General features: G+C 40.1%; 2 protein-coding genes across 20 annotated transcripts; both read right to left on the bottom strand.

Moving 5' to 3' along the window:
• Nucleotides 1–1,100: 1,100 nt before the first annotated feature.
• Nucleotides 1,101–3,493, bottom strand: LOC103702629 (basic leucine zipper 61-like). Its single transcript, XM_008785174.6, has 4 exons — nucleotides 2,416–3,493; nucleotides 2,243–2,333; nucleotides 2,021–2,147; nucleotides 1,101–1,693 (listed from the first exon to the last, which is right to left on the bottom strand). Exons 1-4 carry the CDS (start codon nucleotides 2,886–2,888, stop codon nucleotides 1,563–1,565), a joined length of 822 nt encoding a protein of 273 aa, XP_008783396.2. The 5' UTR covers nucleotides 2,889–3,493; the 3' UTR covers nucleotides 1,101–1,562.
• A 3,540-nt stretch (nucleotides 3,494–7,033) lies between these two features.
• On the bottom strand, nucleotides 7,034–16,312 carry LOC103702712 (uncharacterized). Of its 19 annotated transcripts, none has more exons than XR_015972453.2 (3): nucleotides 13,689–16,238; nucleotides 12,748–13,010; nucleotides 7,034–7,447 (listed from the first exon to the last, which is right to left on the bottom strand). XR_015972453.2 is itself a non-coding variant. In XM_088709439.2 (2 exons), the coding sequence occupies exons 1-2, from the start codon at nucleotides 16,062–16,064 to the stop codon at nucleotides 7,386–7,388; spliced, it is 2,367 nt and encodes a 788-aa protein (XP_088565565.2). In that variant the 5' UTR covers nucleotides 16,065–16,238; the 3' UTR covers nucleotides 7,034–7,385. The 19 variants fall into 19 exon arrangements, 2 of the variants coding, with proteins under 2 accessions (XP_088565565.2, XP_088565564.2); XR_015972437.2 differs by having other exon boundaries at nucleotides 12,744–13,007; nucleotides 13,760–16,238; XR_015972438.2 differs by having other exon boundaries at nucleotides 12,748–13,007; nucleotides 13,760–16,238.
• Between the last annotated feature and the right edge of the window lie 2,202 nt (nucleotides 16,313–18,514).

The raw sequence follows: 18,514 nt of genomic DNA, 5'->3' as shown, positions 1-18,514 counted from the left end.
GTTCGGGTGTTTTTTTTTATTTGAGCACCATTGTACCTATGCATTGCGTTCACCAAGATGCAATGGAACAGTCATGGAAAATTGTTTGGTGTTTTACCTTTGAAATCTTGTGTTTACGTGAGAAATTTGTGTTTAGCTCTCCCCGTATGCTATCGAGCTACAAACCTTTTGGAAATGGACCATGAGAGAAAATGGCTCATTTTTCATACAAACATTGAAACAAGAAGCAAGCTTCGAGTGTCGTGAGGTGAAGCAAGCTAGATGATCGATGTTTGAGCTTCCACAATTATTCTACGAAAAAAAATAAAATGACTCCTCAATCAAATGGGTGAAGCCAGCCTCTGGATTATTTGATAAGGTGTATATAATAGACCTGGCAGGGCTTTGAACAATAAAGATATGACTCATACAATTGTTCAACTATTAATATATATGAACCATGTTCAAAATTCCGTAATTACAGATTGGTTTTCAATGTAGCAATGCAAAAGATCTCCAGCAAACATTCTCTCCCTTCTATGAGTAGAGTACTTGAAGACAATTCTGCCATGGTCATAATTTGCTTGTCTACGTAACCATGCAAAATAATAAAATAAAAATGATTTCTTTAGGAATGCCTAATATCTTTTAAGAAGCGTAGATTTGGACAAATTAGCATATATATATATAAAGAATGTTATACAATTAATTCAAAAAACAATATTAGATCCAATGACTATATCTTGTGTTCGTTGAATTATAAGTACACCACCCACTAATCATCTTGACCTGAATTTTCTATTTTAATTGTGAAAATTGTTTTAGTGAAGCTTGAATTGTAAACTAGAATTTGTTATTATATGAAGACCTAAAAAAATTATATTTGATTCCCATTAAAAAATATTTCATAAAACTCACGAAGTTCAAATCCTTAATGGCAGTTTTTTAATTCTTAAAACTGTACAATAATATTATTAAAGGATTATTAATAATGTATGATGTTATTATCAGAGAATTATTAGAAAATTACTAAAAATGTATAAGAAATAATTAGAAAATAAAGTATAAAATTCTTAACATCAGATAGAACTTACAATGAAATACTGACAGATCATTTAGGATAGCTTTGGACTGAGTAAGGGTCTTTCGAGCATGTATGTATGTACTAATGGTGCATAGCAAAAATGAATCTTAACAAGATGAGCTCCAAGCTGTTTTCTTGGCCTCCATTCAATGCATTGCAGCCAGGGGAGATGCCCCTCGGTGGTACACATTAAATCCCGGCAAACCCTCCAACGCGGTGCTTCCCCTCCCCCTCCTCGACCCCCATTCTAAAATAAATTAAAAATAAAAAATAAATGCGATAAAGTTGCACAGGTTGCAGCTTTCACCGCCACCATCCCCACAACCATCACAACCCCCCAAACTCGGTAAAAAAAGGTCAAAAAAATTTACCCCAACCCCCAACAGGAATAAGTAACAGCTTGTCGTCCGCCAATGGGGCCTTCTGCCTCGGAAGGCTGGGCCCTACGGCCCACGAGGGCTTCCAAGGGGAAGCGCCACGTGAGTGGGCGCCGCCGGTGCTAAGGAGCAAGGAGCCGGTTGTCAGCGGGAATGGCGGGGTCCGAGGTGGGAGCGCTCATCTTGTGGAGGCTCTGCTGGTGGTAGACTCGCCTCAGCCTCTCCAACTCCTTTTTCAGTGCCTCTTGATGAGCTGCATTGTTTTTTTTTTTTTTTTCTCTTCAGACGTAGAATAAAAACCAATAAACGCAGATCCATCTCAATTTATTCCAATATGATCGCTATTTTTTTTCATTATTTTGGTTAGTTCGCTTCATTCATTATTCCTATGCCCGTTGAATTATGTTATGACTGCATGAGGGAGGGAGAGACACCAATGCATGTCAAGACTGCTAAATTTCTAGACATCTAAGATAGCTGTTGTTAAGGTCTGGCATTATTACATAAACAAAATCTCAGTTCATGCAGTCATTATGAAAAATTAAGACTTGATTTAGTAATAGAAGTCTGAAGCACCCACCGTCCTTAAAGATATTATCCTGAGCAAGGGCAGCAATCCGTTGCTTGAGATGGCTATTGCCCACGGTGAGGAGGGAGCGCTGGTGATCAAGGAATACGACTTGGGGAGACAATGCCGATACCTCAGTCTTCATTTGGACAACGAAGAAAAGGATCAGCTCAGCTAGCTAATGAACATAACCTAAATTTTGAGCGCTCGCATGAAGTCTAAGGCTTTGAGTACCTGCAATGCTGCTACACTGCGTTCGAGCTCGGAGACGTACTGCAGCTTCCTAACTCGGGATCTCTGCGCCGATTGCCTGTTCGCCAAGATCCTGACGAACCCGAACAGAATTCAGAGATTTTTGAGGTAAATTTAACGTAAGAAAACAGTTATCTATGCGGTGAGATCATCACCTCTTGACCCTCCGGGGATCAGCAGTTGGCTCCGGCCCTGCAGCCTGCGGCGCGGCTGCCGGTGTGGCCCGAGGCTCCACCTTGCACGCACTCTGCGCCTCCTCCCCTGTCTTCTCTTCGCTGCTGTTGCGGTCGGAAGGTGTCGACGGGGTCGACGACGAGACCGGTGCCACCGAAAAATGGGGCACGTCATCCGAGAATATGGACAGGAGCTGGTCGTCATCCAGGCGGTCGAAGTCCTGGGCCCTGCTCTCGTCGATGCTGCCGTCAGCCGGGGGCTCGAGGAAGGTGACCGAGTCGCTCACCGACCTGCGGTGGGCGCCGCGCTTGGCGGCGGAGAAGCCCAAGAACTCGTCCGCCCAGGAGGGCTCGGCGGCGGCCGCGACGAATGTGCCCATCGAGGGGGACTTCTGGTAGCCAAAATTGGGCCAGTTGGTGGATAGGGTAGGGATCTTGGGAGGCAACTGGGCCATTTTCCGGAGTCCAGGAATTAAACAGCTTGATCCGAGCAAATCAACGGACCAATTCTAGATTGAAATTAAGGAACCAGACAGCGGTACCAGGCAAGTGGGAGATCGGCAGTTCGAGTAGGAAACCAACATTGCCATATCTCTCTAGGATTGGCATTCTATCTTCGTTCCGTTTCTCTGACATCCCCTCTGTTCTCGTTGGTGTGGTGGGCGGCGGTGGATTGGATGCTTTCGTTTCCGCCAATGAGGCGGAGGGAGGGAGAGGGGAGGATCACATGCAAGGGGAGAGGGGGACAGCTAGCAACAGCTGTAGACGGAGAGAGAGAGAGAGAGGGTGGAAGGTGGGAGTTGGGGCGGAGCGGTTATACGGGAAAGTCGCAATTTAACTGGCGGTCTCAGCAGCCACGTGCCGTCGTGACCGCAACTTTGGGTGTGCAGCCTACAGGCGTGTATTTAGTATACTATTTTATTACAATCATGCATAATCTTTTTGTGACAAAAAAATATACATGCCAGGTTGAAATCTTAAAACAATTTAATATATTTTTTAGCACCGTATCCTTTAACATGCAAAATTTTTAATTCTATGATGACGAAATAAAGATTAAAAAAAATAATAAGATTAAGACTTTAAAATCTCAATAAATATGATAATCTAAAATTAGCATTTATGTTTATATATAGATTTGGAAATTTAATAGTTAAAAAATAATTATAAATATGAAAAACAATATGCCGAGTTGTTTTATGAAACCAAGATAATGTTTTATGTCATATGAGAGGATATCTAATATTAATTTAAACTGATTGTTGAACCGAGATAAAAAATCTGGTCTAAGATATCAAGATAAAGTTCGATATGGTGGTGAATGTAGGTATTGGCGATGGGATGGAGGGGTGGGGGGTGGGAGCTCTTGGAAATGATAGGAGCAGGAGGGGCATTAGAAAAGGGGGAAGCGTAGGGAGGTGACATGGATCTAAATGATGTCTTCCCATGTGCGGCGGTAGCACGCTCTTTCTAGCTTTATCCCTAAACTATGCTATATCACATGCGTGCCACATGTCCTATTTCTATCTCTTCCCACTTCTTTGGTTTCTTTCCATTTCTATGATATTCTTCTTGTTTTTAATGAACTTTATATCTTGGTCTCTGGCTGGAAAGAAACCAAATAAGAGTATTTTGTGATGGGTCGGTGTTTACTGTAACTGGAAAGTATGTACCATTAGCACTGGGGCTAAGAACCTAGATTAGATTATCAAGTTGAGTGATGGATAGTAGATCAGCACCGCCGGATCAATAAGTTAAAGAAAACTATGGAACATGTGAGTATTTGTACAAGCGTATGTTTAGTTTCACATCGATTATTTCATAGATAGATCTTGAGTATTTATATAGGATTAAGGAACGTAAATATTATCTTTTTGCTCGTCTTTTTGAATGAGGTTCTGAGTTGTCGAGAAACATATATGCTACACATGCTCTTAAGAAGATGGAAACCATCATTTTACATAGTGATCTAGAACACATCATGGCTAGATACTAGTGGTAGTAGAAACCAGAAATATACACGAGGTCAACCTCCATGCATTGGAGCAATCTTAGAGGGGATCCACTATATCCATCGATAATCCTGGGAAGGCAGTCGTTAGGTTGAGTAATTTAGGAATTCTAGCGGTGATGTAATTCTGGAGCCGCAGCTGATTCACTTGTGAACATCTTATGAGTCATGTCTTCACGTACACAAAACTATACATAGAACAGATGCACTTGGATTCCATCCCGTCATATAAAATGCAGCTTAATATCTGTGGCCAGCTCTCTCCACATGCATGTTAAGAAATTATGTTTCGACTTTATTTACTTTATAGCAAAAGCCCGAAACAAGCGCCAAACCACATGCTTCAAAAGTCGATAGAGTACCAAAATCCCTCGTATCCTTTGACGCTAAAACAACTCCTAGGGCTCGTTTGGTTCGCGGGAAAAGAAGGGGGGAAAGTGTGGTCAACGGGAAAGTAATGAGATGCCTCTTGTTTGGTTGGAGTTTTCAAAGGAGAGAGAAGGGAAAGTTATATTCCCATGGGAATGTGATTCCCACATTTCATGGGAAAGTCTTTCCCATGAGAAACATGGGAAAGTTACTTTCCCATGAGATGGGAATCACTCCATTTTTACTTTTTCCCAAAAAGTCCTTTCAGCATTAAAGAAGCATTAAAGAGGCATTAAAAACCTAATTTTTATTAAGGGCATAATAGGAATTATATATAACTTTCCTAGGAAAGTGGATGGCCAACCAAACATAAGTACCTTGGAAATTTGTCACTTTCCCATGGTCAACCAAACATGCCAAAATTACTTTCCTAGACATCCTCTTCCTAGGAATTTGTTTCCCAGGAATCATATTCCTAGGAAGGAAAATGCTTCCCGCGAACCAAACGAGCCCCTAGTAAGAATATGGAGAGCTCTCCAATCACTTGTTTGATGTTTTGTACTTGATCTAATTGTTTTTTAATACAAATCTAATTTTCCTAAGGTCATGTGAATGACCTGTGAGGAACAAGGAATGAAGGATCTCAGCCAACAAGAAGATGAACTACCTCCTCTTTATGTTATTATAATAGGGAAGGAGAAAAGGCTGCTCTAACTCGTTATTTAACATTCTAACGTTCCGTTATAATGCAAATAGCAGCCACTTCATTTGTACTATTCCTCCAAATAAAATATTATTATTTCAATATTCAAACTTTTCTGCATCAATTATCTCGAAGAGAGATTGTACTTTGTAAATTTTAACCAAATAAACATTATTGGAAAACTAACGGTCAACATTTTCATACTAAAAAAGTCTAATAGTACTTTTTAGGACAAATAATGGCTGTTATAATCCATTATAACGGTCAACAGCAGTTTTGGTAGGGCCCATCAATAAAGGATGTCCATCCAGTTGTCCAAGTTAGTTGTGCCATGTGCAGTTGTATTTGTACTTGACGATAAAAAAACAATATTTTTCTTCTTGCATTTATTTTAAGAATAAGCCAGCTGGAAGAAGTTCTTAACAAGGATATAAGGCAGCCCCATTATCCTTCCCTTTTTAAACTTAAAGCTGAGCTCCATGCTGCTTTCGACACCTCTTGATATAGATGTTAGGCTCGCTTTAGCCGGGCAAGATCTCCACCTAACGTGCAGCCCCGGGGTGCCTATCCTCATTTTTCAGCCTTACACTTCTTAGGCTTAACAAATATCCTAGTTTTTATCTTACTCCTTTATTAACATTTATGCATCATTTATGTGTATATATATGTGTACCTTTCTATACATGTATAGAATCATAATAGATATGAATCTTTCTGTATGTAACGGGTTTGAAGCTAGGGTAGTACATGGCATGTAAGTTGGGATTTAATAAAAAAAATGGATCCCTCCATGAGGCAGAGGAAAAGAAAGACGGCATGGCATTGGTCTTTGAAACGCCACAGATGTTGATAGAGGAGAAAAGTGGGTGTGGCATGCCAAAACCAGACACCACGACAAGAATCTCGAATTAAGAAATGTCAACAAGCGATGCTCACCAAATTCAAGACAGCGCGCAAATATCGATTACACATGCTCGAGCCGTCCACGAATCTGAACTCAAAACAGGTACATCTGAAACAGGCTGGTTACGAAATACCAGCTCCCAACTTTTTTGTGCGGATCTAATCAGGTTTAGCATGCAACCCCGTTTCTTGTGCAAGTTTTGTCTAATAATAAAATAATGTGTGGGAAAGATCTCCCCTAACTTTCAGCATTGAAGAAGAAGAAAAAGGAGAGCTTAGAAGAACAAAAACAAACAGCAATCCACACCAAATTCAAGAGGAATAAGGTACAAAGATAAAAGAATTAAGTTCTGGCAAGTGATCTGCTCAGAGGATAAAAAGTTCTTGCATGAAATCACCCAGGAAAATAGCTCTGATTCAATACGTCCTGATGAACAACTGACCTAACAAATTTCTGGAGTTCGTCCCATAGATGTCTTAAGCGGAAGTCTACCGACAGACTAAAGAACTCCCCTCTTACATCGGAGTTGCGTTCTTTATTTCTCTAACTATGACAGACAAAGCTACAGCATTCTAGATATAGCTGCATCTAATGCATATAATGTGGGAAGATATTAAACTGAATGCAAACAGTATTACCATTACATAAATCAGGTACATACTGCACGTTTCACTTTCCAACAGAACTTAGAACCAAAAACTAGCATAATCTGAGACATAATTCCATGTCACTGCGAATGCAAGACCACTTTAGCCCAACCAAAGCCATAAGTTAATTTTTAACCATGATAGTGATTAAACATCTTGCCGAGGCAGACATACAGGAATGTTCTGGATGAATGCATTTTCTGAAACAGACACCTAGTGGCCCTCCCTGGGCTCATGCAGTGACAGTCACACACAGCAGGGGGCCATGCAGTGCACAGTCCACTCGGCTCAAGGAACAACCCCCATCATACAGGCCAATCATGTATGCAGCACAGGCATCGCCACCACAGAAACATAGTCATTCTGGAGATCCTTTAAATCTGGAGAACATGGATGAAGTGTAACTAAGAGCCTTGCAGGGAACCTTGCAATGCACTAGTATCACCACAGCAGGAAAAACCAAAGCACTGCATGATACTATGAAGTCAGCACAGATACTAGCATCTACCATGCATCCCAAAAGATCATTCATTTGCAACAACTAACAAAATCATGACATAGCCAACGGCTGTTAGCTCAGCTGGTTAGCGCCCTTCTCCTAAGGGCTTGCCCAATGAGGAGGTCTAGAAATGGAGACAGATTCCCTACCGAATGTCGATATGTATTGATTCCACGACCAAGGGCAAAAATGATGAACAGTCTGACAACAAAAAGGGAGCCTGACGCATACCCATCTGGGTTTCCTGTCCATAACAGTTCTCAGAATTCTCAGAACAAGAGGAAACATAAGATGTTACCCGTGGTTGGAACATGCAAGTGAATAAAATATGAGAATTCAAGAATCCATAGGACCAAAAAAAATTAAACATGTCAAATAGAGTGTTGGTTTTATCCTAGGAAGCTGCCTTCAGGAAGTAATGTAAGCATGAGAAGATTGCCAGGATCACAGATCTGATATGGAAGGTACAATTCATCTCTACCTTAAACATGTCTAATAGAGTGTTGGTTTTATCTTAGGAAGCTGCCTTCAGGAAGCAATGTAAGCATGAGCAGATTGCTGGGATCAGATCTGATATGGAAGGTATAATTGTGAAAGAGTAAATCTTTACTCATGAACAGGTTCCAAACCTAGAACGAAATGTTAATTGAGACCAAGATTCGCCGTACCGGTACCGGACCCGTACTGATGCCATACTATCATATTGTTGGTACGGTACGGTACGCAGTACGCCTAGCGTCTCGAGTGTCAGTACGCCACTAGTACCAGTACCGGTACAGTACGGTATGCCCGGTACCACACGGTATGTTACGGTACAGCATACCATGATTGAGACAAAAATCATGGTCCATAATAGATATGCTAGAACTTCAAAGTTAATTTTACTGAGGAGCTGATTTACTTTCCAAATACACAAGATAGACTTTATTTTTGGCAAAAAGTTCAAAACTTGTCTGCTTCAAAACTGGTATGCGAAACCATGGTAATACTTAATCTCTAAGCCGAATAGATTAGCATTCTAGGAAAATTATACAACGGAAAAACAAAATAGTTGTCCAGGTAAATATATCATGAAATGAATTATGTACAAATTTCAGTGCCTGCTTGTAATACTAGGGGTTAATGGCTCCATGACCAAAAATTGGCCATAATCCTTGATGCATCTGCAAGAGATGATCTCCTAAGCTTACAGTAAACATCTTTAATTTGAAACAAGGTCATTCTTGTGACCTCTGGAAATTTTCTGAAACAGATTGTGCTCTCCATTTGGACATTATATTTGTTAATGACAAACTTACAAAAGGGGCTAAAAAATTTGGACCTTGCAGCTCAAACCTCTGAAGATGTTATCAGAAAAATAAACTATTCATCTTGATGAAGAAAACTCACAAAAGAGCATAAATTCAACTAAGACTGCAATTATACTGGTTCCTCAAGTCTGGGAGAGATATTAACTTCACCCAATGAATTAATTTGCAGAAAGCCATATGAGACAAGAAATTGAATGTATTATATTATTTAAACAAACTAGCCATACAAACAAGATGCATGCTGAGAAACTGATCTTTGCTCCACCAATTGTCAGTTGTCACTAATAGGGCTGATCAACTGCAACAATATCACACAGGCAAAAGATCCGCCTGCACTATGCCCCTTCCTGCAACAGGTCAGGAATCCTCCCTATCAATTAAATTCACTCACTCTCAACTATTTCGAGTTGGCTTCACAGATTCTCATTTGTTAAGTGCTTATTCCAGGCCACCCATATTTGCAAACTCCCTATTTTTTTTCCCAACTTCCATCTATGTTCCCTTTGAACTTCCCCACCTCTTCCCTACATCCTTCAACACAAACTCAGGTACACCTCCTTGCTAAAGCCCTCCCAGATCCTTGTAGTAGTTAATAAAATAAAATAAAAAAAGGGAAATAGATAACTCAGATGTCACGGCTTTCTTCTGCATTCTTTCTCCTTATTCTTTTCAAGCAACAAAAACTCATAAAAATAAATGAAAGAAAGGGGCCATGGAGAATAATAAATAGGCCATGCCAACTACCAATGTTACTGAATTTCAAACCGGTTACACAAAGGAAAATGTTAGCAGGGTTGCAAACATCAAGAAAACTTCACTACAATGAGGCACACCAAAAGCAACTCTCCAAACATCAAGTTTTCTTGATTACGTCAAGGAACACTAAGAATGCCTCTCTTGACATCAAGCATACTAGAATTTTGAACCACTTACACAATGGAGAATGTTATAGGGTTGCAAACATCAAGAAGCTTCACTACAATGAGGCACACCAAAAGCAACTCTCCAAACATCAAGAAAACTTGATTACATCAAAGCACACCAAGATCACCTCTCCCGACATAAAGAAAACCTCACTCCATCAAGTGCCCAAGAAAACCTCACCGTATCAATTGCCTAGGGAGCTAATTATTCTCTGCAATGCCCAAGAAACCTCACCGTATCAATTGCCTAGGGAGCTAATTATTCTTTGCAATTGTCTTTTCATTGCACCGCAAAATACCAAAACCAGAACCAACAAGTCCATTCCAACTGTTTTGGTTTGGCTTCTGAAGCCTCTTTAACTATCGATAACCAGTAAGGCTATATCCACTGTCAATAACCTTTGCACATTTCCTTTCATTATTATGTTACATTTGTTTTCTTTTCTTACATGACCCTCTGATACAAATCTAAGACACTCCATCTACTGGAGCCCCTGGAGAATTCCTTTGCCATATTATTACCATCTTATTTAGTTAAACACCAAAACACACAGTTAGAGAAACTCTTAGACTTCCATCAACTGCTTGTTTAAATGCAATTTTTCTGATTTTGCCACACATCCATCCCTAAATCTTCATCTATGGGATGCTTATCACGAACTTGAACCATCCATTTACCAGTCAACATCCTAATAAATATAATATCTCAAGTCTTGTAACTTTTACTTGAAATGTCAAAGGTAGCAAACATACAAAACCTAAGAACTTATCCAAGTATGTAGTTTAAAGGTCACTGGTACATAGCTATCCAAATTAGTTTATATAAAATATGGCATAATATATCCCTAGAAAATCAAAACTGGATCATGATTAATACAGGTATATAGTCTTCGATGGGTGATTTCTTGATGAACACTGTTTAATGTTCAGCCACATCACCCTATTTTATTATCCAAGGGACCCCTGTCAACCTCTTCCCTGGATTTTCCTCTTGCACATATTACCTAAATTGATCTCCTTGTACTTTTCTGATTTCCTCATAATATTTCATGAACCTGAGGGGTGGCTAAAGTTTTGCATAAGCATGCACTAATATCTTTATTTTCCTACTAATTAGTGTTGTCCGTGGAAACTACTTCACCGCTTCTTCCTATCCATTTCAAGCCTGCCAGAAATGGAAAGCACATTCTCATCCCCTGACACCATATCCATCATGTGTTTTCCCTTCACACCCTCTTTTGCCAAGCATCCATGACCCCTTTCTAAAAAGATATTCAGCAGTGAAAATCCTTCTCAAGATAACTGGTCATGCAACGAATGAATCATTTGTAGGGCCAACATATTCAATATATGTTACATATATTACATGATTTTAAATTATGCTGCATTGCTTGTAATCTTAGTTTTCATAGTTCTGGTATTTTTTTTGACTAAAAGAGTAAAAGTATGAAGAACCATATTACCAGAAAAATTGTTAAGAATCAAAGAAGATGTCATAAAATTTGTTCATTCAATTGTTTTGACAACAATTGATTCTTAAAACACCAAATAATGTAGCTTTAAAAGTTAAATGCAGTAAGATAGAATCATATGAGTATGAAGATTGGATATAATGACAAACATTATATCAATCACCAAGTACCAGCAAAAAAATCTATAATCTAGCTGATATTAAAGATACCATAATTAGATATATATCAGTTAAGTGCCTTTAAGATTTAGCTAAGATCTAGCATAATTAAGATTATATCTTCTGAATTTCATTATTTAGGAGGCTCGCTATACTACACAGACCCTTTTCTTTCCGAGTTTTTGTTAAAGAAGTCTTCCGACAGCCTAAAAATATTCTCTGCAGCTACAAGGTGCTAGCTTTTTCTTAAAAATTTTAGAGCAACACCAAATACCAAAAAGAATGGAGAAACATCCCCAAAATGAGACATAATCTCTAGCCAACTAAAATCATTTTGGCTGAAACCGACCACCACTCAGCCGAAACTGAAATTTCAATCTTATTTCAACCAGGTTTCAACCAAAAATTTAAAATTTGCTTGGACCATATGCAAGACCATGAAAATTAGGAAAGTTTGTAGCAGAACCAAATAAGGAAATATTGCATACCATATCAAAAATCTCATCAAAGAAGCATCCTCACACAAAATATACTTGCTTGATGAAAGATAAAAGCAACTGGTTCTAACCACACAACCTTAGAGATTCTCTCCCTTCCAAATAACTTTCACTATTATCCAAATCTTGCTGGTAACTCCATCTTTCCTAATCCCTTATCAAGCTTGAAATGGTTCTTATGAAACAGCAATGGTCATGATCTACAACAATATCGAATTGAAAGCTCAAGAGCAGCGGAAGCAAGTGAAACCATATGAAGTGGGTTTGACACCTCAAATAAAAGGTTCCCATACCCAGGGATGACTGCTGTAATAGTAACCATAGCCAAATTGGAATGAGAAAATATTTGGTGTTATGCAAAACCACAAAAGAAGGCAATACCTCACATACCAACGTAGTGAAGCTTTGACATCATATTGGTCAACATTCTGATGCTAGTTTAAGTAAAAGCATCCCTTCCACATTTATCAAAAAAGAACCTCTCTTCAGTGCTATCCTATTAGGTTCGCAAATGGGAAATCATGATGTAAACAATTTAAATTGTATAAAGAAATCACATATGAATATCATCAGGACACACATGCAATGGTTCTCCAATAAATGGTGAAGCCATTTGAGAAGCCAACAAGCAATCAAAAATGTTGGTATCCACACAGAAGCGTATTAAGTAACTTAAATGGTAAAGCAAATATTGAACCCATGCGTAAGAAAAAATTAGTTTTCTATCATGTCAAATTTCAGTAAAATGGAGTAATCCAATCAAAACAAAGAAATTATAAGGATAATATGGAGAGTGTGGGAAGGTTGTGACCACTACCAACCCAGATTGGTGAATCGTGTGAAATCAACTTCAACCTGAAAAACCAAGCAGATGGCTCCAGAACTTTGGGTGACGTCGGCAGTGCCCATCAACTGGCGCAAAATAACTTTAAAGCATGATTGATCTTGATGGTACAGAAACCTTTTTGACCTTAGATGACGTGTCTTCAGTTGTCAAGGAGAGTTCCCTCAAGATAATTTGCAACAATGGCATTAATTGGAAAGAAGGGATGCCATAATTGGTTGAAGAAGACAAAAAGACCTGCTGAATCCGAATCAGGTATTTACTCTAAAGATTTTCTAGTAACCCAAATCACAAGTCATTAACTATTTTAAAGGCCTCTAAAACAACATGTTGACGGACAACTATGAACACTAAGCTACGAAAACAAATTGGGTGATGTTGGCAGTCCCCATCAACTGGCACAAAATAACTTTAAAGCATGATTGATCTTGATGGTACAGAAACCCTTTTGACCTTAGATGATGTGTTCTCAGTTGTCAAGGAGAGTTCCATCAAAATGATTTGCAGAAATGGCATTAATTCGACTTGATAGTAACCCAAACCACAAGTCATCAACTATTTTAAAGACCACTAAAACAACACATTGAAGGACAACTGTGAACACTAAGCTACGAAAATAAAGACCAATATTTTCAAATAGAAAAAGGTACAGATACTTTGCATCACCACGCTAATGCATTATAAAATCTCTCTAAAGTTGTGTGCAATATGGATAAATACCTCCTATACACAAATAAACAAGCATGCCATGCTAGCAATTCAAAATACATATTTTAGGAATGAAAAATATCCTGTTTGAGTCGTGATACTAATTATATGATAAAAAGCATTAGTTGAAGACTCATTAACAAATATTTTGTTAAATAACAGAGAGAACTAAGAGGATCATTCTTTAAATATTAATAAACATGGACATACTTGACGAGACCGTCGGTTCCATGTGCGGCATAAGACAAGGTTCCTCCAGACAAGTCATGTGGAGCAAGTACCTTGGAGGGCTTGGGTCTTTGAACCCTTAATTGCAGCAAAATTTTCTTTTAGAAGCCTGATTTCTCCTTCAAGTTCCATAATCCTCTTAGTCAACACTGCAAGAAATGAAGCATATTGGTCAAGCTTACCCAGCCAGTCCTTTTGAAAATTATTTATCATCTCAGCTACAGCAAAACGCATTTCCTCCTCTTTCTGCAGCCGTTGTCTTTCCAACTCCCTAGTACTAAGAACCATACCACCAGTCCCACCAACATCTTTGTAAAGAGGCTCATCGCCCTGTGGAAACTTCTTTCTATACTCTGCAAATGCGATGCGGGTTTCCCTCAAAGCCTTCTTATAACCGAAAACCAGTTGGGCCATCACGTTGAGCTCATGCTCATATCGGTGAGCCTCCAGCTGCCACTTCTGTTGCTCTTCCACCCTTGTCTTCTCCAAGGAGTGGATGATCTGATCCTTCTGCTGAAGCATCTGGTGCATGTACTGCAGCTCCAGTTGGGCATTCATGCAAGCCTGCTCTTTCTCTGCAAAAAGAATTTTAGCCTTTGCCATACAGCTCTGGACTTGTTCCACGCATGTCTCAAAATCCGATGGTGCACGTTCCCAAAGTCCACCACTTCTCATCCTCTTTTGATGATTGTTTTGGGCAAACTGGTGAATGTCCTCATCATCGCCGTCCTCATCATCATCAATCTCCCCAATTTGCCTTTTGCCATTATTCCCAAAGAAGAAAGAACTGCCTGGTCCATGGTTTAGCGACATGGTCTTCTGAGCATCAGCTCCATCAGCTCTCATTGCCAAAAATTCTCCAGAAGAAGGGTCAAGGGTATTCACAGGCAGACTATAGGGAACATTAACCGTGTCCATTGCTTGGAGTAGGTCAGTTGAAGTTAGTCTCTCCAAAGAAGCAAACTTTGCAGATATATCATCAACATAGCCTTCTTCCGCTCTCGCTTCCCCAGCTTCTTTAGTCAAATTTTCAAACTCCATACCCCGACCAGCACTCGAGCTGCAGCGACGCAAGCAATGATCAACACCCTCATTCCTTTCCTCTGGAAGCCACTGCTCCTCATCTCCCTCCTTACACTCTTCAAAACTATCCATAACATCCACATCCGCATCCCCACCAAGTCCCAAACTCAACCCAGGCCCATGCTTCTCATGACCGGCATCTGAAAAATCCTCTAAACTTCGAGTCCTTGTTACACCATCATCTGCATCATCTTCCTCTTCTTCCATAGGTACTTCCTCTTCTTCCATAGGAATTTCAGTGGAGGGCTCAGGCTTAGGCTCAGACTCTATCTCATGCTCAGGCTCAGGGACAGGCTCATACTTGGGTTCTGCTTCATCTTCAAACAACCCGGGCTGCTGGTGTTTCATCAAACACTGGAGGTGCGAAGCATAGTAGCAATCCCCAGATTTTGGCACCTCCAAGAGCTCTTTCTCCACGAAACTCCACATCAATCCCGCCCAATCCACCTTCTGCGACTGACCCTCCTTCACCATCCGGGTCACCGTCACGACCTCCGCCGGTAGTATGCACGCATCATCCTGGAACTGGAACAGCATATAGGTCGACATGAAGTCCATTATGGCCGTGACCGACTCCTCCCTCGAGAAAAGCTCCTGCTGGGAGTCGCCGCCCTCCAAAGCACCGGCTTTCTCCTTCTTGACGGGGAGCAACAGAGCCCGGGCAAGATCGGCACGGCTGACGGAGAACCGGACATCGTTGACGAAGCTCCTGCGGTTAGGGGGATCGTAGTGGGCGATGAGAGCTATGAGGAAATCGGAGCGGATCTCGCGGTCCAGCTGGACGTGGGCGAAGTCCCAGAGCCCCAGGGAGCGGAAGAGCTGCTCGTGCTTGGACAGATCTAGGGTTTTCTCGGGGACGAAGGGGAAAGGGCGGAGATTCTCTTTGAGGAGGGCGGCCTTCTGCTGGACCGCGGCCCGCTGCTTCTCCGTCAAGGGTTTCTTCCGTTTGCCGAGTGGTTTCCGGGAGGCCGGAGCAGGGTTAGGGACCGGGAGCTCCGGTGCGGCGACGTCGGGAGGGGGAGGAGGGGAGGCCGCCGCGGCCTGGGGCTCCTCTTCCCTTGCTCCTCCGTCTTCTACATCTTGCGGAGGCGCCGGCGGCGGCGGAGGCCGTGTGGCGGCTTCTTCTTCCCTGGCCGGAGACTGGGATTGGTGTTGGGGCTGGGGAGGGGGATCTTGGAGCATGGTAGGATTTGGGGGGAGACGGAGGAGTGGTTGTTCTGGGGCTCGCGGCGGGGGTTGGCGGGGCTTTCCTCCTTTCTTCTTCTTATAAGGCATGGGAGATTTGGGGGAGGGATTTTATGGGGTTTTCCCTTCTCCGGGTTGGACTAGGGTTTATGTTCGCGTGGCCATGTGGGCATTGAAACGGGCTGGAAGGACCGGAGGAGAGATGAGCGAGATATCGCTTTCCTCAACTAGAGGAGGGGAGAGAGAGAGAGAGAGAGAGAGAGAGAGAGAGATTGGGCTCCAGGGAGACATTTGAGAATGCTGAAATAAGCTGCTAGACTTTTGCCCTTGAATGGTACAATCTAATGTGGTTTACCCCAAAAGGCCAAAAAAACAAAAACACACACACACACACACACACACACACAAGCTAATTTGACTAAATTTGTAAAAATTTTGAATAACATAGAGGGTTAGAAAAATTATTAGAAAAAAAAATCAAAATTTCAATATCTAGGGTGATAATATAGGATCTGACCTGAGATCCAGAAATCTTGCTGAAACTATAAAGTCATCATTAGGGAGGATTACATGTAGGGTTAGGGAAATTATTTTAAAAAAAACATGCTTTTAGAATCTTGGGTAATAATATAGGATCTGATCTAAGATACAGAAATCTTGCCAATATGAGAACACCATAATTAGTGATCACTTTAGGATATGAATTTAAATATTAAATAATAAAGATTAAGGTTGCAAAATATCTAAGATTGATTAATATCCATGATTAGTGGATGTATTAAGATTTATTGAGTCGTAAAAGCCAAGATGCCAATTATATGTCTTATCATTGAGTGCGTGGTATCCATATAAAATCAACTATCATATACAATATCTAGATTTGTATCTGAATATCAAGTTTTGTAAGCTGCCAATGTTATATGTACAAAATCCTAGCCCTCTATCTTGGTTAATACAGTTACAAAATCTTTACTCTCTATATTAGCAAATATTATCCTGGCTAACATAAATTAATACATTCTGAGATAATAGCTAATATACTAATCAAGATTTTTTAACCTCTTTCTAAAATTGTAGATGATTTTTTTTATAATACAAAAATGAAGCAATGACTTAAAAATGATGCCTTAATATCGACTTAATCACATTTGTTAATAGTCTAATGTCATGATTTCGACATCACCTCACCAACTGAAATTTTAAGATATCTCAAGTATGCCAATAAGTGTTATTGAAGTCTTTTCAGGGTTTCTTACATGTTAATCACGGAAGAGGAGAAGCACCAGTGACAGAAAGTTCGGAATGTGAACCATGTACAGAACTTGTATCTTCGCCTACCTATAATATAGTTTTGTTTCTAGATGCAAATATATTGATAAGAAACACATTTCTCTTGTGCATGCAGCATTAATCATGCTTCTCCATTGTTTGTTTTAAAATAGGGAATATCCTGCATCACGACTAGCTTCCTCAATTCCTACTCACCATTTAACTTAAATGCCTTATTGGTCTTTTTGGATTGAAGATTGAATCATCAGAATGCCTTCCATGTTGAATATAACCAAACTTATCAATTTTTCATCCCTTGATCTTTTGAGCTTCTCGCTTGGGCAATATGTATTGCTTCAAGCATTCCGTTTTCCAATTCTCAGATTCTCCTAATGATCTTAATATCAGTAAACAGACTCACGAAAGTATGTGACTCACAACCGAGGGTCTCGGAGGAGTTCACCTATTTCTTGAAACCATGTGTTGTTTGGAAAGGTTAGATGAGAACCCAACCCATACTAATCAAAATCAAAGCCAACCAAGCCAAATATGTACATCTACTACGTTGGTTAATTTTGTGCCTACTTTCACGATCCGTAGGGTCGGGTTAAGCTCAGGCCGGGCCTATCAAGACCAAACCATCAAGTCCGAACCTGGCGAGGGGGAGAGCAATTTAGGGTTTCTATGTCCTCCTTTCTTTCAGTTTCTTTTACTCTAAATTTTAAAAATTATACAATATAGTATCATATTAGAATATTATATATTATATATGTTGTGTCGAGCTGGATTTAACAATGCCAAGCCCGATCCTGTCTAGATTTGAAATTGAGCCCAAGTGTAATATGTGGTGAATGTAAGCACAAGTTATTGATTGCCTAGTGTATCGATGGACCTTTTTAAAAAAGTTTTAATTTAAGCATTTTGGGATCAAAGAAACATATTCACTGTACAACTATTTTGTCCAACAATTGTACAGATAGAATCAAAGAAAAAGAACATTTATATTTCTAGAAGTTTGAAGCTTTTATGTTGTAGTTACTGCATGCAATTATTGACAGGGAGATAACTTGGTTGATGACTTCAACCTCCGGAAAATTATCATCTTAATTTACTATCTCAATAATTTAAAATTACATGGTGAATTTTCTTTTTTCTTTTTTGGTTGGAAGAACATTCCTGGGGAATTCAGACTTAAATGGGTTTCTAAGAAATTCTACAAATGTACCCTTCTAGCTGCATTACTTTAAATTGGACGTGCGAGCATTCCTTGA

Source organism: Phoenix dactylifera, chromosome 12, assembly GCF_051530095.1.
Source record: "Phoenix dactylifera cultivar Ajwa chromosome 12, Ajwa_hap1_PhDact_Kaust_v1.1, whole genome shotgun sequence".
In the NCBI taxonomy this organism is placed as follows: Eukaryota; Viridiplantae; Streptophyta; class Magnoliopsida; order Arecales; family Arecaceae; genus Phoenix; species Phoenix dactylifera.
This window is presented reverse-complemented; position numbering and strand designations above follow the sequence as displayed.